The sequence below is a fragment of the Pteronotus mesoamericanus genome, unplaced genomic scaffold, assembly GCF_021234165.1.
Source record: "Pteronotus mesoamericanus isolate MK-2021 breed Mesoamerican mustached bat unplaced genomic scaffold, CSHL_Meso_final scaffold_371, whole genome shotgun sequence".
NCBI classification, from domain to species: domain Eukaryota; kingdom Metazoa; phylum Chordata; class Mammalia; order Chiroptera; family Mormoopidae; genus Pteronotus; species Pteronotus mesoamericanus.
Window position 1 is genome coordinate 3,012,687 of NW_026555314.1, and position 24,746 is coordinate 3,037,432.

Below are 24,746 nucleotides of genomic sequence, written 5' to 3' on the forward strand. Positions count from 1 at the left end.
TCAAAGGCGATGGCTTCTCCTTGTACCCGCATCTCTGTCTTTCTGGACCCCACGTGCTTTGAACCATCCCGGTGGCTGTGTGTGGTGAACTTTGCCTGCAGAGCGAGGGCTCATCCAGCTGAAGAGAAAGCCCTCAAAGCTTAGCCGGGATGGCCCTGCGTCCTTGCGGTGGCCCTCCTCCGGCACTGCCTGCCCTCTGCAGCCCTGGGTCAAGTTTTGTATGACCTGGGCCGTTCTCTGGAGTGTTGTGGGGAGGGGGAAGCCAGCTGACCTGGCCCCAGACCTTCTGCCTTTGGTTAGTGCTGGTCAGGAAGGGAAGACGGGGCCGTGTCACTCGAAGCCTTTAGCTGGAATGGCTGTGGAATTGTCATGTGAAAATAATACTGCAGTAATGAGGTAAAGTTGGTAACTAAACTGAAGAGAAAAGAAACACTTACCGAGCACTAACTGTGCTAATGGCACTCTTCTACACGCTCTGGGGCATTTTGATCAAACCCTCTGAATAGGTGAGGACCCTGGGCACAAGTCCCATTCCTTCTGAGTGGCAGCAGAAGGGGAGCTCAGGCAGTCTGGCTCTGGGGTCGGAGCTGTGGACCCTAACTTCCCAGCTCGAGGGCAGGCCAGGTCCGGCAGGCACTCACCGTCCTTCTGCCTGCAGTCACAGTGCTGGATCTACTGGCTCCCAGCCACCTCTCTCATGGAGACTCGGGTGGCCCTGCTGACAAGAAGGTGACAACTCAGGGCTCAGACCGTGCTGCCTCTGCTTCTCTCCTTTAAAAGTCAAAGGCCCTAAGTTACCTAGGTTCTCCTGCTGAGCTGAGGAACATGGTCTCTCGTTGATTTTGTCCCGAGCCTCCTGTCCAGCTTCCAGGCACAGGACAGCACCTTTATAACGCCCGTGGGTAACAGGAGACTGAAGAGCCTCATTCTGGGTTAGAGACCGCCGTGACCTAGTTACAGGGGCTCCCTTAGGATCCCTGTTCCCTAAGGAAGAAGAAATGCTTGTTTATGTCCTTGATAATGTTTGAAGGCGATTTTAATGGCACATCCTTTCATTCAGGTTACAATTAAGAACAAAGCACTTGGGAAAAGAAGTTCTTGTTCTTGTACTGAGCACTTACTGTGTTCTGAACACTGTATCTGTCCAGCACCGTCATCTGAAAGACCCACAGCAACGCAATAACAATTTTACCGTGTTTATTCCTCAGAGCTACCTCAAAGGTTAGACCTTTTAGTCTCCGCTTTAAAAGTGAGGAGCACACGTAGCTGGTAGTTTCCAGAACCTTGAGTGAAACCCTTGTCTGTCCAACTCCAGACCCTTTAATGGTAATCACTGAGCTCCACTTATCCCTGTAAGTGACAGTGAAATCTTTGAGAAGCAGTTTTGCCTACAGGCATCTCGTAGGACCCTAGATAAAAACAAGTACTTAAATAACTTCAGTGCAGTGTCTTAAGTGTCAGAGCCAAGAAAGGTAAAATCTGGGATATTTGGACTTCAGAGGAGGAGATTCATTATTTCCATCACATTCAATACATACTGACAATTATTTGCAGCTTCTCCATTTAAAAAAATAACAAAAACAAAACTACTCTCTCTGATTCTTATCTACTACCTGATCATCCAGTATAAACTTGGTTACCTAAAACCAATATTTGTCACATGACTAATAACAACTCTTGTCAAGACGTAAATGTGGGGAACAGACTCTACAGCCATTATGCCCGATAGTGGGCAGCTGATAAAAGGCTTTGAACAAGTGGCATTCCTTGGACAAATACCCATTGAAGGTTCGCCCTGTCCCCAAAACCTTCTAAGCCCTGGTGATGCTTCCCTGAAAAAACTAAAACAAAAAAGTGTTTCTGTCCTCATGGAGCTTTCATTCAAGTGGGAGAAAGCACAGGAAGGAAACATGAAAGTGCAGTGAAGAGAAAGAAAGCTAGGGAGAGGGACAGCTGAAAAGGGAAGCGTCTCCGTTTCAGTTTCAATAGCAGAATCTGACAGTTGAGCAATGACTCGAGAGACCTGGAAAGCCTTTGCTCAGTAAGATCGGTTATGCCAGTGAAGCACTGGGTGTTCGTGGTTTTAATGCAGAAACTTTCCAAGGCATCGCGCTTTTGTCCTGCACTTTAAACACAGCACTCAACCCAAATCACCCTGCGGGGGAGGGAATTCTGACCTCATAACAGGAGAGGGGGCAAGAGACCTTGTAGAGGTTTGAGTCAACTGCCAGCCACAAAATGTAGGCTTTGTCTGAGCCTGATATATACACTACAAAATTTTAGGTGTCAGCCTGTATTCAACAGCCTTTGCTAGGGGCATTTATATAGTAAGGATGGCAGATTTCCTATTCAAAAAATAAGTCTCTATTTGGGGAAGTTCAAGAGATAGTTAGCAGGTGGGTTATGTGTGTTTTGGGTCAGAGTTAAGGCCTGAAGTTCTTTGGGAGCAATTAGCACATCAGAACACAAAGGCAGAACCCACCTTCCTCCAGGCAAGTGCAATGGAAACCACTGCACACGGGCCGTGTGGGGCTGAGCGCTGCCTGGGCAGCGTGAGGACTTGCCCTCTCCCAACTAAGGCTCAGCAGAGATGGCGCCTCATCTGTCTGTTTGCACTCACAATTGTCCACTGCCCAGATGACGCTCTTCATCCCAGTCCCTGTTCTTGATCCCACTGCACATATTGAAGAAATAGAGAAAAACAGTCCATTATCAAGAAATTAAAATTAGCACCACAAGTATCCTCTCCTAGGACCCAAGGTCAAAGAAGACCTTGGGGATTCACTAAAATGTTCACTTTCCTTTAGGAACCTCAGAGAGTTCTGTCTTTTTTTTTCTTTTCCTTATTCATTTTTAGAGAGAGGGGATGGGAGGGAGAAAGTGAGAGAGAGAAACATCAATGTGTTATTGCCTCTTGAGCACTACCAACTGGAGACTTAGCTGCAACCCAGGCCTGTGCCCTGACTTGGAATCGATCTTGCGACCCTTTGGCTCACAGGCTGGCATTCAATCCACTGAGCCACACCAGCCAGGGCCAGAAAGTTCTTGTAAGCATGCTGCAAAACCAGGGCAAATTCTTTTGAGAGCTTTGCCTCTTCAGAGATGGATTCCACGCGGATTTCTTTTCCAATGCTTCCCGGTTTTGTTTGAAGCGAACCAGGGCTTCTCTGAAGCAGTGTTCAGTGTTGACTTGCTCCTATACAAGCAGAGAGAAACAGAAGGAAATATTCTTAAGTTATTTTTTTGTTGGTCTTCTACCTCCTTGGTTAAATGTATTCCTAGGCACTTTATTTTTCTCGTTGCTCTAGTAAATAGGTTTTCCCCCTAGTTCTCTTTCTGATATTTCCTTGATGGTGTAGAAAAATGCCATCAATTTCTGAATATTAACTTTGTATTTTGCTTTTTTGCCAAATTCACTTATTAGGTCAAGTAGTTTTTGGGGCAGGACTATAGGGTTTTCTGTATACACTATCATGTCGTCTGCAAATGATGACATTTTACTTCCTCCTTTCTCATTTGAATGCCTGGATTTCTTTCTCTTGTGTGATTGCTGTGGCTAGAACTTCCAGGATTATTTTTAATAAGTGTGGTGAGAAAAGGCACCCTTGTCTTGTTCCTGATCTTACGGGGAAAGCTTTTAGTTTTTGCCCGTTGAGTATAACGTGGCTGTAGATTTCTCGTGTGTGGCTTTTTTTTTTTTTTTTTACGTTGATGTAGGCTCCCTCTATTCCCAGTTTGCTGAGTGCTGAGTGTTTTTATCATAAATGGGTGTTGGACTTTAGCAAAAGCTTTTTCAGCATCTACTGATATGATCATGTGATTTTTGTCCTTCATTCAGTTTATATGGTGCATTACATTTATTGGTTTGTGAATACTGTACCATACTTGCATGCTGAGATAAATCCCACTTGATCATGGTGTACAATCTTCTTAATGTGTCTCTGAATTCAGGTTACCAGTATGTCATTGAGGCTTTTAGCATCTATGTTCATCAACAATATTGGCCTGTAGTTTTCTTTCTTTGCTGTGTCTTTACTTGGTTATGGAATTAGGATGAAACTGGCCTTACAAAAAGAGTCTGGGAGTCTTCCCTCTTTTTGAATTTTTGGAATAGTTTGAGAAGGAGTTCTTCCTTAGATATTGGTAAAATTCACCTGTGAAGCCATCTGGTCCAGGGCTTTGGTGTGCTGGGAGTTTTTTGATTACTGATTCCATTTCACTCCTTGTTATCAGTCCGTCTACTCAGGCTATCTGCTTCTTCTTGATTCAGTTTTGGAAGATTGTATGTGTCTAGAAATTTGTCCATCTTGCCCACGTTGTCAACATTCTGGGCATATAGCTGTTCATAGTGTTTCTTACACTATGTTTTTCTTACTCTTTGTTTTTCTGTGGTATCGGTTGTAACTTCCCCTCTTTAGTTTCTGATTTTATTTATTTGGGTCCTCTCTCTCTTTTTTTGATGAGACCAGTTACAGGACTGTCAATTTTGTTTATCTTTTCCAGGAACCAGCTCCTGGATTTATGATCCTGTGAATTGTTCTTTTAATTTCCATGTCATTCAATTCTGCCCTATAATACACCAAATAACCTTGAGTATTTCCTTCGTCTACTCGCTCTGGCCTTTGTTTGTTGTTGTTCCTCTGGTTCTTGTAGATGTACAGTTAGGTTGTTGATTTGAGATTAACTAATTTTTCAATATGAAGTCCACCTTATGTCCCTAGGATCAAACTCCACTTTTTTTGGCATGTAAATTCACGAGGGATATTGGTATATATGTGTATATTTTCTAGTAATATTTTTGTCTGGTGTAGGTTATCAGAAGTACTACAATTTCCCCTGGAGAGCCAAGATTTCGGTCACTAATAATCATGTCACCAGACTTATCCCTAGAGCCAGCCAACCCATTAGTGCTGCTGAGAACTGACCGGGCCGTGGGCCTGTGAGATTGGAACACAAGGGTGACCTTTGCACACATGTTTTCCTGATGGCTCCTCCGTTCCTCAGGTCCACCGGGCCTGCAGTCAAGGCAAGACCTGACTCTGCATTGTTTACAAAGCCCCGTCACCCACACCATATGCTAATCAATCCTCACAAACCACTAAGGTTGTGTCATGTATTTTCATTTCAAAGATAATAAAGTGGGACTATATATGAATCACCCAAAGTCACACAGTAAGAAATGCATTCTATGGAAGTCTTTTATTCCCAGATTTCAAACTTCATGATCTTTCTCCACTGCTCTACCATTTCATGCATTTTCCTACATTTCTAGAGAACGCTTGGGGGGTTCAAAATCAATTGTGGTAATGTGAGTAAAATATTTTGACAAAAGACGTGGCAGGGAGCAAAGTATAATACCAAATGAGAGATGTTTGAGGGCATAAATCAGGAATGAAAGCTGAACTGGTCACGGAGGTAAAGACCTTACTAGGGTAACTGTCCCAGTCAAGTTTTGGATCTCCAAACCTCCCAAACAACAAAATGAAGGCCTTCGATGCATTTAAATGAACTCATACTACATTCAACACCAATTGAACGGCTGGCCTCACAGCACTCCCCCTCGCCCCTCAGCCCCGGTCTCCCTGCCTCCACCCCACACACCTGGTTAATGAGAGGGCAGTATAAAGCCATGAGGCCCCACCTACCTAGGGAAAGCAGCCTGGCCTGACCACCAGTTGAGTCCTATCCACAATCAACCCTCCCTGTAATTACCACTGTCCTGGCCCATAGCCTGGCATGATATATAGAGAATCAACTTTGGCTCCTTGCACGGATACTCCCAAGGCTGGAACTGCAGACACCGTCCTCAGAGCCAGCGCCTGAAGCTGTGATGTCCTCACTCTGGCCATCCTGACTGCTCTGCGTGCTCACAGTCAGCAGTAGCACGTTTCTTGCACACACAACTGCATAGCACATGCTCATAGGTAGCACGCTACTTCGCCACGGGGCCCACCTCAAAGGATGATGCAGGCGCGTCCCTTGGATCTGATAGCCAAGTTCATAGCTGCAGGATTCCCCTTGTTGCTGATGTCCTGGAATTTTCCCAAGAGTTCTGCCCTATTGACTTGCTGCCATGGTCTACTTTCAAATTGTGACCCACAGTGTGAAAAACCCTTGTCTGAAACTGTACTTTGGATATCTACTAAAAAGGGGCAGAAAACTGTGAGAAAGATCATCTTGTTACCATTTCCAGAATTTTCCAGTCAAAAATCTAGAAAGAAACTTTCCCCCCCAGTATATATGTTAGAGATACCCACAACAAAAGCAGCACTGTGTGGTACAGCAACTACTTCATGACATTCTTTGTTCCACTTGTCTCTCTTCATGTTATAATTTTTTAAAAAACTGCTCAGTAATCCTTGGCTCCTTCGTTGAAACTCAAAGTGTCCTGGGTTGACAGAACACGATGTTCTTTGGCCAGACTGGTAAACGAGAGCAATTCACTCTTTCTGTGTTTTGTGTGGTCTGTGTTACTAGGCCACGCCTATACTTCCAACCCAGTTCTTTGCATTGTGCTAATCAGTTTTACCAGAGGGTAGTGCTGCAGTCTCCTAAGGTCATGTAAGGGCGGCCATAATAATCTTAATGAAGTCCTTTTTATAACTGTTTTTCTTTTTAGTTTAGTTTTAGTTGGTGTGTGTGGTAGCATTGGTGGTGGCTTCTGGGCTTCCCTCCTCCCCAGCTCGCTTTTCTCCTTTCCCTGCCAACTCCGGAACACCTGTGAGGTGTGCTGACCCTCCTTGTTTATTTAAACCACCCAGAGCGAGCAGTAAATTCAGCACTGTTTCAGGTCCAGACTCTTCCTTCAACATCACAAACTCCTGGCTTACAATCCACGATCTTATGGAACCACCACCGTACAGGTGGTCCATCGTTGACCCTCGTTTTACGTGGCTCATCAATACACACTTTCTCAGTCTTCTTGAGTCTCACTTCTGCGTTCCTACCGCATTTACCTGGAATGCCTCCAAACGATTCACTTTCACGCAAACCTTCCTCTCAGGGTCTTTTGGGGAACCCAATCCAAGTCTGATGGGAAGGAAAACAAATGAAGAATATACCGAAGACTGCGGGCAAAGTAAAGGCAGAGAAAAAAGCCATCTGTGGAGAAAAACGAAGCCCATCCCTTCACAGAAGGAAAGTGTTTCAAATTCAGAATATGTAGTAAAAAAATTCAAAAATAAATGAGCCATCAGTATTTCCCGAACTCAAAAGAAAATCTCAGAGCTTCCGCCTCAGGAAATGAGGTACTGAGAGGATAGTTCGGCACGGCTGCTGCTTTGCTGTGAGAGATGCTGGTTCTCAGGGGCTGGTCCCCAGGCAGCAGGAGCAGCATCGCTGGGGAACTTCCTAGGAATGAAAAGTCTCAAGTCCTCTCCCGGCCTCCTGGATCAGAAACTCTGTGGATGGGGCCCAGAATCTGCATCTCAGTAAATCCTCCGAGTGATCTGGGTACATGCTTTAGTTTGAGAACCACCAACGTACCTCCTGGTCCCAGGACAAGAACTAAGGCAGAGGCATTTTCCTTACGCAAAGGGAAAAAAGAACAGCTTTCAGATCTGCCTCAAGAGAGAGGAAACAGAGCATGCGCATGTCCAAGATGAAGGTGGTCAGTTGTAATGCTTGTGACTGACTGCACAACCCACCAGCTTGTGAACAGGTGCTGAAAATAGAGAGTTTGATGAGAAGAGGCGCGCTGCACGTGCCGGGGTTGATGGTGCTGCGGTCACAGAAGGGCAGACTGACCACTGCCACTGGGTGGGTCATGGCACCACCAATGTCTGCCCCAACACAAACCAAGTATTGGCAGCGAACAGAGCTGAGACCTGTCTAGGTCCCACAGTGGCCTCAGGCCACGAGTATTAAAACAGTGGTCACTGACAACAAAGGAACAGAAGACAAGTCTTGCACATCAAACCAGTGATGGCGTCCCTGTCGGACACAGAGTTCATTATCATTTTAAGTGAAATGACAAAAAAAGTAGAAGAGTTCTTTTTTATTTACTTTCTTTTTGAAAATGTTATTTATTTTTATTTTAGAATTATACTTGATGTGCAATATTATGTTACTCTCAGGTGCACAGCCCCACGATTGACCTTCATACACCTGACGAAGCGATCACCCCAATAAATCTAGTCCCCATCTGGTGCCACACGCACTTATCGCAGTATGAGTGACTGCAGTCCCTAGAGCCGTTTACATCCCCAGGACCCTTTCGTAGCTTCCCATTTGCACGTATCAATCCCTTCGCCTTTTTCACTCCTGTCCCCAACCTCTCTCATCTGACAATGACCAAAATGTTCTCTGTATTAATGAGTCTGTTTCTGTCCTGCTTGCTGTTTACTTGGGTTTTTAGATTCCACATACCAGTGAAGTCATCTGGCATTGGTCTCTCTCTGCCTGACGTATTTTAGAGAGTACGATACCCTCCAGCCCATCTACGTTGCTGCAGATGCAAGATTTCACTCTTTTTTACGGCTGAGTCACATTCCATTTCCTGTGTGCACCACTTCTTCATCCATTCGTCTACTGACGGACACTTCTAGCTTTCATTACTTGGCTATTGTAAATAATGTGGCAATGGACACATGGGTTTCTTTGGATAAATTCCCAGAAGTGGAGTTGCTGTGTCCTTCTTTGTCTCTTGTTATAGCCTTTGTTTTAAAGTCTATTTTTTCTGGTATAAGTACTGCTACCCCAGCTTTTTTGTTTTTCCTTGGTTTCCATTTTCCTGTAACATATTTGTCTATCCCTTCACTTTCAGTCTTTGTGTGTCTTTTGATCTGAAGACAGCATATGGAAGGGTCTTGTTTTGTCCTCCATTGAGCCACAGTGTGACTTTTGACTGCAGCAGTTAATCCATTTGCATTTAAAGTGATTGTGGATAAGTGTGTTTTTATTGCCATTTTATTATTTATATTTTAAATCTTCTATGTTCTTTTTTAAGGAAGACCCTTCAACATTTCTTCTTTTTTCTTTATTTCTTAATTGAATTTATTGGGGTGACATTGGTTATAAAAAGTACATAGCTTTCAGGGGTACATTTCTATAATACATATTCTGTATATTGTATTGTATGTTCACCACCCCGAGTTTCCTCCATTTCTATTTATTCCTTTTCCCCTCTTTATCCCTCCCACTCCCCTTTCTCTCTGGTAATCACCATAGTGTTGTCTGTCTATGAGGATTTTTATGTTTTGCTTAATACCTTCACTTTTTCTATTATCTATACATGCACATACACAAACATGTACACATATGGACCTCCATGTGCACTTTTACATTCCTTCAAATCAAGAGGTTAACAACTAACAACCCTATTTTTGTAATGAGCAAAAGACTTGAGTAATTACTACACAGAAGAAGATATCCAAACAGGCAGCAAATATATAAAAAGGTATTCAACATCATTACTCATCGGGAAAAAAAATTAAACCAAAAGGCATTCCACTGTACATACGAGAAAAAAATACATTTTTGCATATGGGATAAAACAGGGGTAAAATTGAAATACCAAGTGTTAACAAGGATGTAGAGCAACTGGAGCTCTCAGACATTGTTGATAGCAATGCAAACTGAATCAAACATTTGAAGACAGTTTGGCGGTGATGTTTATAAAAGCTACCCACAAGCCCACTCTTGTATCCAGCAGATCCACCTATAAGTATAATCCAAAGTAAATATCTGCTTAGTTCAATCAAAATACACGTTCAAAATGCCTCTAAGAGATTTATTAATAATAGGCAAAAAATTGAAACTATATAACTTTATTAACAGGCTAAATAATTGTATATTCACACGATGGAATACTACACAGCAACATACAATATTCTATCTGTACATGCTGCAATATAGATGGATCTATGATGAAGAAGCCAGAAACAATCCAGTACCGGTTTACGTGAAGTTCAGATACAGACAAAACTCTATGATAATAAAAGTCAGAATAGTGGAGAGCTGTGAGGGATGGGGTTGAGAGCAGGTGGCATTTGTTGGAAAGGTGCAAGAGGAAACCTTCTAAAGTAGAAGGAAACGCTGTACATCTTGATCTAGGTTGTGGTTCCACATTCATGCGCAATAGTGTAATGAGCTACGCACTTAAGATTTTGAACTCTGGGGTATGAAAGTTAGAAGGCAAAATTTTCAAAAGGAGGGTTCTGTTTTCTTTCACTACCTACATTGTTCACCATATTCAATACACCAACCTCAACTTCTAAATTCTAGGCTCCGTAAATTCAGGGATCTACAGGGTCTGGCACAAACAACAACCCTTTGTATTGCACAAAAATCTTTTATTACAAAATCATAAGCATGTGATTCTGTATCATAACAATATCACAGTCAAGCACACCACATGACATTTTAGGTGAAATGTTCAATTGCTGTCTATCTTGTGTGAGACACTCACGTGCCCCACGAACCACACTCAATAGGGTTACCTCTGCCAGACCCTGTATTTAATCTCATTTCAATCCTCCCTTTCTATGCTTATTCTTTTCTTTTTGGCAACAGTGAACAGAATCAAAAGGCAAATCCCAACAGTCAGTCAAACTTCCCTTATTTCTGAAGAGAAGTGGACTTTCCCAAGGAAAAGTCCATAAGTCAAAATATTTCACTCAGCACTTCATTTATCATTGCTTCTCAAAGAAATTTTACCAATAACAGTGAGTTTAGACAAAACTTGTCCCTTTGATTTTTAATATAAAGCTGTATTTCCCATTTCATAATATGGTGAATTTATGAACTTATCCTGAGATCGCCATTTCTTACCCATGTGCCTCATTGTTAGAACATCGATGTCATCTGCGATGCCTGAAAATTCCATAGCAATCGCCTCTCCTCATAAGCAGCACCTTGGTGCTGTCTGGTAATTGAATCAGGACCCACAGCCAGCTAGTGCCCTGTTACATCCTGTAGACCAGTGTCACCCAGTAGAAGTACAATTCAAGCCACCTCTATAATTCTAAACTTTGTAGAAGATACCTTAAAAATAAACAAATTTACTTTAAAGATATACTATTTTATTTAACATAATATATCCAAATGTTTTTCACTTCAAGATGTACTAAAAAAGCATCACTGAGATTGTTTTCATATTCTTCAAAGATGTGGTGTGTACATCACACTTCACTTTGCCCACTTACACAGTATGTCTCAATTTGGAGGACCACATTTCAGTTGCTCAATACCACGCATGACTAGTGACTATTATATTAGACAGTGCAGCTCCCAGTGACCTTGGACCACAACCAAGATAACCCTTGAAATGAGACTCCAAATTCTGTCTCAGCCTTGAAATAATATGACACTTCCACCCAGTTTCTTGGTACCCCATACAATGACATTTCTCTCTCCCCTGAAAGTCCTAATTCACTAACCTACATCCCTCGTGCCCCACTCGTGCCACCAAGTTGGTCGGTGGTCACCACCCTTGCCTCTCTGGGAAACCTAGCACACTTCCCACTTACACACCACAAAATTCAACAAACACTTACCTTGTCATTTTGCCAAGACCAACTCAATAAAACACTCACCTCCGACTCTCTTACAAAATGTGATGTATTAGAATTATTTTGTTCGAGTTCCGTGAAGTTACTGTCAAGGCACTTGTAACTTAGATGTGCTAGGTCAACTGACATGTGAAATGAAATCTTACAAGAAAGGGATGAGGCAAGAAGACATGGCGTAGAGGAAAACAAACTGAATGGAGATCCAGGCTGGGGTTGCAGTCCCAGCTCTGCCCCAGGTGGTTCTATATTCTTGGACTAGATGAAATGACTCTGAAGCCCCATTCAATATTGGGAACTCTAAAACTGCAGACACTATTTTCACAAAATACAGAAGGACGTGTTGGGGGTGACAGTGAGAGAAAGTGAACCCATCTGGGAAAGAGAGTTTAAATTTTCTTTATATACAGAAAACAAAAACATGAAGCTTGAATTCCTTATTGATAATATTAATAAAGGCTCCAATTTAAAAATCCTCATCCCTTTCCTCAATCTCTAATATTTTTCAAGTGAAAGTTATTCTTCCCAAGGTTTTCTTCATGGCTAATCTGACATCCTGGTTCCTCAGGCTGTAGATTAAGGGGTTCAGCATGGGCACCACAATGGTATAGAATAGAGAAGACACTTTCCCCTGGTCAAGGGGTAAGACAGAAGGTGGTTTGAGGTACATGAAAGCTCCAGACCCAAAGAAAAGAGAAACAGCAATTATGTGAGAACTGCAGGTACTGAAAGCTTTGGACCTGCCTTCCGTGGAGCTAATGCGGAAAATGCTGGAAAGAATGAAGCCATAAGAGAGAGAAATGGCACCAATGGGCACCCCAATGCCAAAGGCCACAACAGCAAAGACCACCAGCAAATTCCTGTAAGAGCTATTGCAGGAGAGCTCAAGGAGGGGGAGGATGTCACACATGTAATGATTGACCAGGTTGTCTGCACAAAAGGTCAGAAAAATGATATTTCCTGTATGAGCCATAGCCCCCAAAAGCCCTACCCCATAGACACCCAGCAAAAGGAGTACACACACCTGAGGAGACATGGTGACCGTGTACAACAATGGTTTACAGATGGCAACATAGCGGTCATATGCCATTGCTGACAACATGAAGGATTCAGAAAAGACCAAAAAACAGAAGAAAAAGAGCTGAGTCATACACCCTGTGTAGGAGATGATGTTCTTCTCTGAGACAAAACCCACAAGCATTTTGGGGACAATGACAGAGGAGTAACTAAAGTCCACGAAGGACAAGTTGAAGAGGAAAAAGTACATGGGAATATGAAGGTGAGAGTTCAGTGCAATCAGGGTGATCAAGCCCAGGTTCCCCGCCACGGTGACCACGTAGAAACCTAGAAACAGGAAGAAGAGGGGCACCTGGAGCCGCGGCTGGCCCGTTAAGCCAGCGAGGAGGAACTCTGCCACAGAGGAGGTGTTGCCCGCAGCCATCCTCCTCTGGGAGGGCCTGGAGGGAAAAAGAAAAGAATTGCTCACAGAGAGAGAGGAAAACCACCCATCCTGAGGATGGTGTTTGAACAGGGAGGTTGGGAACTCAAAGGCGATGGCTTCTCCTTGTACCCGCATCTCTGTCTTTCTGGACCCCACGTGCTTTGAACCATCCCAGTGGCTGTGTGTGGTGAACTTTGCCTCCTGAGCGAGGGCTCATCCAGCTGAGGAGAAAGCCCTCAAAGCTTAGCCGGGATGGCCCTGCGTCCTTGCGGTGGCCCTCCTCCGGCACTGCCTGCCCTCTGCAGCCCTGGGTCAAGTTTTGTATGACCTGGGCCGTTCTCTGGAGTGTTGTGGGGAGGGGGAAGCCAGCTGACCTGGCCCCAGACCTTCTGCCTTTGGTTAGTGCTGGTCAGGAAGGGAAGACGGGGCCGTGTCACTCGAAGCCTTTAGCTGGAATGGCTGTGGAATTGTCATGTGAAAATAATACTGCAGTAATGAGGTAAAGTTGGTAACTAAACCGAAGAGAAAAGAAACACTTACCGAGCACTAACTGTGCTAATGGCACTCTTCTACACGCTCTGGGGCATTTTGATCAAACCCTCTGAACAGGTGAGGACCCTGGGCACAAGTCCCAGTCCTTCTGAGTGGCAGCAGAAGGGGAGCTCAGGCAGTCTGGCTCTGGGGTCGGAGCTGTGGACCCTAACTTCCCAGCTCGAGGGCAGGCCAGGTCCGGCAGGCACTCACTGTCCTTCTGCCTGCAGTCACAGTGCTGGATCTACTGGCTCCCAGCCACCTCTCTCATGGAGACTCGGGTGGCCCTGCTGACAAGAAGGTGACAACTCAGGGCTCAGACCGCGCTGCTTTAGCTTGTCTCCTATAAAACTCAAAGTCCCTAGGTTGCCTAGGTTCTCCTGCTGAGCTGAGGAACATGGTCTCTCGTTGATTTTGTCCCGAGCCTCCTGTCCAGCTTCCAGGCACAGGACAGCACCTTTATAACATCCGTGGGTAACAGGAGACTGAAGAGTCTTATTTGGGGTTGGAGACAGCCGTGACCTAGTTATAGGGGCTCCCTTAGGATCCATGGTCTCTAAGGAAGAAGAGTGTGTGTTTATGCGCTTGATAAAGCTAGACAGGGCTTTTAATGGTTATCCTTTCATTCAGGTTACATCTTTTTTAAGTATAATTAAGAACGAAGGGCTGTGGAGGAAATAACTGTAGTACATGTACTGAGCACACTTGTGTACCAAACACTTTACCTCACCTGGCACCGTCATCTGAAGAATCCAAAGCACACAACATAAATAATTTTACTGTGTTTATTCCTCAGAACAACTGCATAAGTTAGATCTATTAGTCTGTGCTTTAAAAGTGAGGAGCACACATAGCTGGTTGGTTCTAGAACTTTGAGTCAATCTCTGGCCTGTCCAAATTTCAGAGGGGCCAGGGACCTTGCATGTCTTCTTAAGCAAACACAAGTACTTAACATCTGTTACTGACAGCACCCAATTTTGTCTCCAGACAACAATTTTGGCTACTGTAATCTGAACACATTGTCAAATTGTCTCAGAAAAATTTATTTTATATAGGGAGTAATAAAATTTTGTATAGTGATTGTCAGTGCACACTTCTTACCAGGGGCTTTTATATATTAAGAATGAAAGACTTTATAGCCAGTGGATTAGATAGGTTTGATCCTGTATTAATGTCAGGTTGTCTTTGGAAAGTTAGGGAATCAGAACGTAAAGGTGAAACCCACCTTCCTCCAGGCATGTGCAACAGAAACCACTGCACACAGGCCCGTGTGGGGCTGAGCGCAGCCCGTGCAGCGTGAGGACTTGCCCTCCCCCAGCTAAGGCTCAGCAGAGATGGCGCCTCATCTGTCTGTTTACTCTGTTTACACTGAGAATCGTCCACTGCCCAGAGTAATTCTAACAGATCCCAATATCTGTTGTCAATTCCACGAAAAAAAGTAGAAAAATAATTCATTAAAATGAAATTAAAATAAGCTCTACTTCAGATCCAAGTGCAAAGAAGACATCGTGAGTTGTCTGAAAGCTCTAGGTGGATTTTTGGCTTCAGAGAGTTTCCATGACAACCTCATTTCCAAATTCATCTTTAGCAGGGTTTCTGTAAAGCCATGTTACCTGATGACTTGTTACAGTACAATAGGAGCACAAAAAAGCTATTTTGTCCTTCCATTTGTGTAGTACTATCGCCTTTCCAAAACTTGAACCTTTGGAAAATGGCTTCCTTCTTTATTTCTAATTTAAACTATATATTATACATGCCACATTATGGGGCATGTGAAGATTTACATACAATAAAATCTTTGCATTTGTGTCTCATATAAGTGCATAGGTCTCAGGTTTCTCGTATATAATCAAAGTTGCACAAGTATGGTACCAAACCAATCCCTACAGATCATAGTATTTTTTTAATAAAAAGCACCAACCTGGCTAGTGAGCTGAAGAGATGGCAGCTGAGAGGCCTTCATGTGAAAACAGCTTTGATGAGCTTCTGAAGGATCTTGTTTCTCGTTCACTCCCATATCTTGAATTACCCTCTACTGATGACTTCCAAACCTGTGCTTCTATCCACATCTGACCAGCCAACAGATAACTAAAATTCCACACATTAAAAAATTATATCACTACCTTTCTTCAAAAATTTTCTCTTCCTATATTCCTTCCCTTAATAAATGATAGTAAATGACACAATTTTCTACTACTCAATCACCTCCATCAGTAATAAAGTCAAATTGATTCTAATTAAAGAAGTCAGGCCATTTCCCTGAAAATCAGTTCACAAAAGCTAATTCACTAACAGGTCAATTTACTAATTGTTGATAGATATGTATTTATTGCCATTTTATTATTCATATATTTTTTTTTACCTTTTACCCTCTTCTTAAAGAAGATCCTTTAACATTTCTTGTAATACTCGTTTGGTGGTGATAAACTCCTTTAGCATTTTCTTGTCTGGGAAGCTCTTTATTTCTTTTGATTCTACATGGTAGCTTTGCTGGATAAAATAATCTTGGTTATGTTACTGAAGGGAATAGGTTCTTCCACAGTGTCACAGGAAACTCATTCCAGGAAAACACATGTAGGAAGATTTTAAGCACTAATGGCAAGGTTTATTAGAGTGAAAACAAAGGAAGGGCTTAAGATAAAAGAGGCCAGACCACAGCAACAAGATTGGGTCTAGACTGGGCTGCCAAGACTCAGGAAAGGACATTATAAAAGCAAAAAGGGGAGTCTTTAATGCCTATTGCTTCCCTGGTTGTCTCAAGGGGACCCCCAGATTTTAAAAGGAAAGAAAGCAAAAGTACAGCCTGAGAGAAGGAAGGACACACAGGACACAGATACCTCTTAAGAGGCTGACACACGTGATGAGGCACTTTCCCGACACTCAGTTGGTAGATTGTATTCACTGCCCCCAAGTACTTCATGCCCAAGTCCTCATCCAAGGCCAGGTGGTTCAGCTCTGTCTTGCTGTGGAAGAAGTCCAGCTTCCAGCACTGCAAGCCCACACCTGTGCCCACTAGGACCAGAGGGCCAGGGTCCAGAGTTGCCATGGCATTACCCCAGCACCCAAGGCTCCAGTAGTCCAGCTCATCCAGTAGTCCAGCTCAGTCTCTGCTCCCAACTGTGTTCTGGCCCACATGACTGCCATAAGGAGACTGGGGCCTTTGTTAAGCTTCCCGATATTTTCTTGGACTTGGAAGAGAGCAGGCCTTCTTTCAAACTCTCCAGGCTCCTTCCTGGCTTTCCAGGGCTTTTGTCCGTATCCTATCCATTGTTTTCTCCAGGTTTTTGCAAGTTAGTCTCCTCTCAATTATGGTCACCATTTTGGCTTCACATGCACCTAGTGAAAGGACTTTCCCCTGCACCATCTTCTGCCCTCTCACGTTAGTGGGGTGGGTTACCCAGAGTGACTGTAAAGCTTAAGCAGGTTTAATCAGTTATCTGCATCTGATTTCCCTTTTGGTTAATATCTAACTAACTGTCTATGATAACATTTGTACATCTTTGCTTTTATCACTTTGAATATTTCATGCCAATCTCTCCTGGCCTGAAATGCTTCTGTTGAAAAATCATCTGACAGTCTTATGGGAGCTCCTTTGTAAGTGACCAATTGCTTTTCTCTTGCTACTTTTGAGATTCTTTCTTTGTCTTTAATCTTTAGCATTTTAATTATGGTGTGTCTTGGTGTGAACCTCTTTGGGTTCATGTTTGGGACTCTCTGGGCTTCCTGGACTAGTATGTTCATTTCCTTCACCAGGTTAGAGAAATTTTCTGTCATTATTTTTTCAAATAGGTTTTCAATTTCTTGCTGTCTCTCTTCTCCTATAGTACCCCCATGATGAGAATGTTTTTATGCTTGAAGTTGTCCCAGAAACTCATTTTTTGATTCATTTTTCTTTTTTTCTGTTCTGATTGTATGTTTTCCTCTTTCTTAACATCCAAATTGCTGTTTTGATTCTCTCCTCCACCTACTCTACTGTTGATTCCCTGTATTCATTTCAGTTACTGTATTGTATTCCTATTGTATTATATTGTATTGTAATTTCTGACTGGTATTTTATATGTTCTACCTCTGTTTTTATGTTTTCCATCTCTTTGTTGAAGTTCTCACTGAGATCATTGAGCATCCTTATAATCAGTGTTTTGAACTCTGCACCTAGTAGATTGCTTGTCTCCATTTTATTTAATTCTTTTTCTGGATTTTTGTTCTGTTCTTTCATTTGTCTCCTCATTTCAGCTGCCTCTCTGTGTTTGTTTCTATATATTAGGTAGAGCTGCTATATCTCTTGGTCTTAGCAGAGAGGTCTTATGCAGTCAGTTAGGTGTCCTGTAGGGCCTATTGGCACAGCTTCTCCAATCACCTGAACTGTACACTCCAGGTGTGATTCCCCATGTGGGATACGTACATCTTTCTGTTGTAGTTGAGCCCTGATTGCTGTTGGCATGTCCATCAGAGGGATTTACCCCCAGGTCAATAGGCTGCAAGGACTGGCTGCAACCACCATGGAGGATCAGCATGATATTAGGTCCACTCTAAAGAGCAGGACTCACTTCAGTGGTTCTGGTGCCTGCTCAGTCTGCTCCTTAAGTGTTTCACTTGTGGAGGTGGTTGGGTGGTGCTCCAACATGGTCTAAAGCTATTCACTGGGTCCACTGGCTCTGGGGCCTCCAGTGAGGTACAGGGCAAGGTCAAACACAGCATGTCTTCTACCCGGATACACCTGATATGAGCTACTTGTGCTGGATTTGGAAGTGTCCAGGAGAGGCCAAGTGGCTAACCAAGGCTGGCTGTCTTTTGTGCCAAGCTTAAGAAGAGGTACAAGGCACACCAAAGCCAGATGCTGCTTTTTGGAGAGATTTTAGGAAAGTCCATAGCATGAATCAACACAGGCCAGTAGTATGGAAAAGCCACTGAAAACAACTTCAGCGGGCCCAAAAGTTGAGTGGGGTGGAGTTTCAGGGAGTCACCAGTAGGGCCAACAGTGTAACCCACTTTGATGGAGAGTCAGATATGGCACTGGCCTCCAGGCTCTGTTGGGGGAGAACTCAGCAAGGGAAAAATGACCTCTGCCAGCACTCCTGTCTGTGAGAAAGCTTCCCCTCCAGTTCTTACCCTAATGCCAGATATTTTACTTTCTGTTCATATATTCCTGGCATGTTTTGAGCTGCTGCCCCAGCACTAGAGTGACTAAATCTGATTAAGTCAGTGTTTGGGCCCTTTGAGAGGAACACTTGGGACTTCTGCAGCCCCATGTCTCACTCAGCCCCAATTTCTTCTGGTTTTCACAGCCAGCAGCTATGGGGACTTCTATTCCTGGCACTGGACCCCTGAGCCGGGTGGCCTGATGCAGAGCTGGGACCCCCTTGCTCCTTAGGGGTCCTCCACTGCTGAGATATCTGTTCCAGTTTTTAACTGACACGTGGGTATGGGACCGGACCTTTCTGTATCTCTACCCCTTACCAGTCTCTATGTGGCTTCTTTATATCCTTAGTTATGAGACTTTTGTTCAGTTAAATTTCAGGTGGTTCTGAATGATGATTGTTCTGTAGTTTAGTTGTAATTCTGATGTGGTTGTGAGAGCATTTACCTATGCCACCATCTTGACCAGAACCCCTCTCGCTTTTTTTGTTTGACATTTTATTATGTCCAATTTTCACTAAGATAAATGCTACTGAGTTGAATGCACATTTTTGCACGTTTATTTTCTGAGAACAAATTCACAGAAGTTAAATCGCTAAGTCTAATAATATGCTCTCTGTTAAGAATATTGCTGAAATGTGCAGCTTATTTAGCCCAAGAAAAATGAAGGAAAAACACCCCACTAGTAAAATACATTTTGGAAGCTCTTTAATAAAATTTGTATTTCTCCTGACATCAGGTAACTCAGCCTAGCAAATGCTGAAAATTACAGAACTTTTGACATTTTTATAACCTTAAAAATCAGAGAATTTATGCTGAATTGTAATCCTGTGATTTTTATGTTCTTTTTCCCCCTAATTTGTCTATAGTTGTTATATTCTTAATCATATAATTCATCTTAAATTTATGTGACTGTAAAGTCCATCTGTTTACATCATGGTTTGTAAAATACCTTTATTTTTAAAATACCTTTAATAACAGAGAAGTGACCTCTTTATTTTTGAAGACAACCTACTTTTTGCTCCTTAGAAAATTTAGGCGTTCTTACTATACAAACTTTCATGAACAACTTTGCACTCAGTAAATAGAGATCCTTTAATGGCTTTATGGTGTTTCCTTGTGTTGCCATCATACCATTTTATCATATCCCTATTGATAGAAATTGTAGTTTCTTCCAGAGCTTTTTGCCATTATACACAGCACCATAATGGACATTGTCCTTTGACTCTTTTTATCATGTCTCATTTTAATTGCAGAAATAATTCATGAATATAGTTTCCTTATAAAAGATTTAAAAATTACAAATAAGAAAAACATACCCTTTGACCACTATCCTTGTACCCATTTTCATTCATGAAGGATAGTAGTTATCTGTTTAGTATTTACCCTTCCTTGGAATTTTTCTGTTTTTATACACATGTGTCTTAGTAGAAATTCTAAAATGGAGATAATTATACCTACCTCATAATTTTGTGTGAAGATAAAATAAGACAAAGTATTTAGAATTGTGCATGTCATAATAAATATACTCACTGAATGTTAAAAAAAAAAAGAATATTGCTGAAATGTTTTCACGAAAGGCTTTTTCAAGTATGCACCTACCAGTCATGTATAAGCATGCCTTTCCCCCTGTCTTTTCTAACAAGTTCATAACACTGAGCCAGTTTGATGCTAAAAATTGCCATTACCTTACTTTAATTCATATTTCTTTGATTACTAGTTTTATTTGGCTTCAGCAATTTAATTTTATGTTTCTTGCTTTTGCCCATTCACATGTTGTATTTGAATACATAAAACTACTTTACTGAAGTACAGCTGACATAATAAAATGAGCCCAGTTTATATGTATATTTTCAGTGGTTTCTGAAAAATTGATATGCCCGTGGAACCACCACTCAATCAAGAAATATTAAATTTTCATCACCCTAAAAAGCTACTTGGTATAAAGGAATGGTCTTTATCCTGGTCCTAGAAAAGTCCTGCCTAATTGTAGGCACTATATATTATTTTTGCCTGTTTTTGAATTTTATAAAAATGTAATCATACAATATATGCTCTTTTGTGTTAAATTCCTTCCATTTGGCATAGTTTGGGAATCATTATTTTGTGTTTCCATACAAATTTTAAGATTGTTTTTTCTATTTCTGTGAAGAATGCCATTAGAATTTTTATAGGGATTTTGCTTAACCTATACACGGCTGTGGGTAGTATGGGCACTTAACAGTAGTGATTTTTCTGACCTATGAACATGAGATGTCTGTCTGTTTCTTTGTATCTTCTTTGACTTATACGGTTTTTATGGTACAGATTTGTTTATTTCCTTGGTTAAATTTATTTCTAGATATTTTATTGTTTTTTATGATATTGTGACTGGGATAGTTTTATTTCTTTTTCAGCTGTTTCATTATTCGCATACATAAATGCAACTGAGTTCTGTATGCTGATTTTTTATCTTGCAACTTTACTGAAAACACTGATTTGTTTCAACAGTTTTAGTTGAGTCTTTGAGAATTTCTTTATATAAAATCATATCTGCAAATATTGATGTCTTTATTCTTCCTTTCTGATTTCAATGCCTTTTATTTTTTTGTCTTGCTTAATTGCCTTAGGTAGGACTTTAGTAATATATTGGAGACAAGTGGTGAGAGTGGGCATTCTGGTCTGTTCCTGAAATTAGAGGGAAAGCTTTCCATTTTTCTTCACTGGTTATTTTAGATATAGGATGGGGTTGTTATATGTGGCCTTTAGTATGTTGAGTTTTTTTCTTCCATCTCAACCTATTATATTTTAACTTACAGGAAAGATTAGCAGGCCAGACTGAGAGTAGCAGCAGACACTGGGAGGGGTTTAACACACTCCACTAGCAGGTGAGCATCAAAGCTTCAAGGTAAGGTGTGAAGGTGCCGCATCAGTTTGTGCTTCACAAATCTCAAATCTAATCATACAGAACTCTTCTCCAGAACAAAGCCTCAAACTGGTAAGAAATTTCTGGGAATATAATCCAAACTACACAGCACAGGGACAGTAGAGTTTCTTAAAATAAGTAAAGGTATCTAGGTTTTCAAGTTCAATATAAAGTTATTATATGACAAAATACACATATGAGGTAGAAAAAGTATCCTTAAAAATGAGGGTGAGAGGGAAGAGACCATGGAACAGAAAAACAGCTATAACAAAAAAAGGAAAAAAAGAAAGAAAAGCAAGGCCGAAAAATATGTCTACAAAATACATAAACACTCCAAACTTTTTTCAAAGTGCACTAAAATAATTTAAATAAAATATGATATGAAAGAACAATATAAACCAAAATGTACAAAAACTCATAAATTAGGCAATAGAGGTCAGAAAATAATTAGGAACTAAAGAAAAATATTTCAGAAATGAAGGCTAAACTGAAGTAAAAGGAGAGGAAACAAGCAGAATAAATAACACCATTAGAAAAATAATTTGTGGAAAAGGAGGGACAATTTAAGATCAAAAGAAAGAATTCAAGAGGAAATTTTAACTTCAAAGCAAGACAAAGATGATCCAATATGCAGAGAACAGCAGGCCCAGGAAGATAACAAAAGCAGGAGAACAGAACAAATACTATTTAGAGTTCAGAAAAATTCTCCTGAGTAAAAAAAGGATTGAAGAAAAGCAATACAGCATACCAAAGACTACTCACTCAGAATGAAAAACAAACAATATCCTGATAAAATTACTGATCCTTAAAGAAAATGAAAACAGAGAGGAGTTCAAGCTGGGAGAGGAGGTGAAAGCTACACTCACCTCTTCCCATGATCCCATGAAAATGACAACTAAATTTTGGAACAACCAACCTGGATGACCACCTAAAGAGTAGCTGAACCAAGGTCTTACAACTAGCAATATAAAGAAGAGGCTGCACTGAGACCTGTAGGAGAGGCAGAGACATGAAACTGGCTATTCTCACACCCCACACACTACAGCCAAGAATCCAGAGGGATATCTCAGCTGCAGAGTTCCCATCTGAGAAACAAGAGGTCTCAGTCCCCCGCCAAGCTCCCCAGCCCAGGGCACCAGAGCTGGAAAGAGGAACCCAAATAATATCTGGCCGTGAAAATCAGTGGGACTCCACCAGCCCAGGTGAGATGCAAGGCTGCTGAAAACCCAAGCACCCTCTCAGAGAAGCAATGCACAAACTCCGGCTTGCAGGCACTCACCCTGGGCTCTAGCAAAGGGATGGCGGCTCAGGAGGTGCCGGAGTCATATGGGGAGACTCTGACTTGTGTGGCTTTGGGGTGAGGGCTGGAGGGACAGCCTCCAATGCCCCTCAGTAGAGTCCTCCTGCTGCACAACCAACGGTGCCACCTTTCCTGGGTTAAGGACTCCCCCAACAGGGCATTAGCCTGGTGAGCTACACTACTCCCACCTGACCGCTCACTGAGGCCCTGCCCTAGCCAGCTTACACAGGGCCAGAAGCTTTGTCAGTGGTGGCTGGCCTGAGCCTGTATTTCAGTCTTTCTTGAAGGACTCCAAGAGGTTCCAGTCGGGTTTGGGGAAGTGCCGGAGACATGCCAGGAGGGCCTGAGTGGTCTGGCTTTGGGTTTGGGCCATCCTCCCATGTGGCTGGTGGACACCACCTTTCCTGTGTTAAGCCCTCCCACAACACAGGCAAATCTTCATCTCTAGCCGGGGGAACTCAACTAGCTCCACCTTGATGACTCCCTGAGACCCTGCCCCACATCAAAGGTCCGCAGGCATCGGTGCACCCTGAGCCTTTTGCACAGTGGCCTGAGTCTTGGAATCGGTGCCAAATCTGAATCTGTACTAAACTGGTGATCACCACTTAGGCCCCCAACATCCCCCCCGCTCTGGTAATCATCAGTTTGTCCTCTGTGTCTGTGAGTCTTTCTCTCTCTCTTTTTTTTTTGTTTTATTCCTTTATTTTGTTCTTTAGATCCCACATATAAGTGAAATCATATGGTACCTATCTTTCACTGACCACATACTCCACTTAGCATAATACCTTCGAGGTCCATGCATGCTATCACAAATGGTGAGATTTCACTCTTTTTTATGGCTGAGTAATATTTAATTGTATACATGTAACTGCAGCATCTTTATCCACTCATCTACTGATGTATCATAGAATCGTACACTTGAAACCTATATAATCTTTTTAACCGATGTCACCCCAATGAATTTAATTAAAAAATAAAAAATAAAAGTTAAGCCTATAGAAGAAAATAGGAGAATATCTTCAAGACCTTAGAATAGGAAGGATTTCTTAAACATAAAAGGTACTAACCATTAAAAAAAAACCCCAGAAATTCTATTCGATCAATATTTAAAACTTCTGCTCTTTGAAACACAGCATTAAGAAAATATAAAGACAAACTACAGACAGGAAGAAAATATTCACAATACATGTACAGGATTAATTATGATATATTGCAAGTTCAGTTCCAGACCACTGCAATAAAGCAAATATTATAATAAAACAAGTCCTAATCTTTTTTTGTTGGGGGAAAGATCTTGTAATCAATTTGTAAAAACACATTATTAGAGAAATGCAAATTAAAGCCACAATGTACCTATTATAATAGCTAAAACTTAAAAGACTGATAATACCAAATGTTGGCAAGAATGTAAAGCCAATAAAACTCTCTCTTATTGCTATTGGGAATGTGAAGTGATGTAACTATTTATAAAGCTGGCAGTACTTAGTAAGGTGAAATACATATCTACCCCGTGAACCAGAGACTCCAAACCCAGTCAGATACCATGCCCCCCAAATGCATATGTCTACAAAATGTTTTATACACAAATGTTCATAACAGCTTTATTCATAAGAGCCAAGACATTTCCCTTACTGGAAAACAATCCAAATAAAGATCAAGAGGAAAGTAGATAAATAAGCTGTGATTTGTTTACACAATGAAATACAGCTCAATGATAAAGAATGGACTATTGATACTATGCATCAACCTGAATGACTTTTTTTTTAAAAGATTTTTAAAAATGTATTTTTTTAGAGAAGGTAACAGAAGGAGAAAGAGGGGGAGAGAAACATCAATGTGTGGTTGCCCCTCACACACCCCCTACTGGGGACCCAACCCACAATCGAGGCATGTGCCCTGACTGGCTATGGAACAACGAACCTTTGT

At 41.9% G+C, this 24,746-nt stretch overlaps 1 protein-coding gene across 1 annotated transcript; it reads right to left on the reverse strand.

Moving 5' to 3' along the window:
- Positions 1 to 12,012: 12,012 nt before the first annotated feature.
- LOC129086351 (olfactory receptor 8B12-like) lies at positions 12,013 to 12,948 on the reverse strand. Its single transcript, XM_054592820.1, has one exon. The coding sequence runs from the start codon at positions 12,946 to 12,948 to the stop codon at positions 12,013 to 12,015; it is 936 nt and encodes a 311-aa protein (XP_054448795.1).
- Positions 12,949 to 24,746: the final 11,798 nt, after the last annotated feature.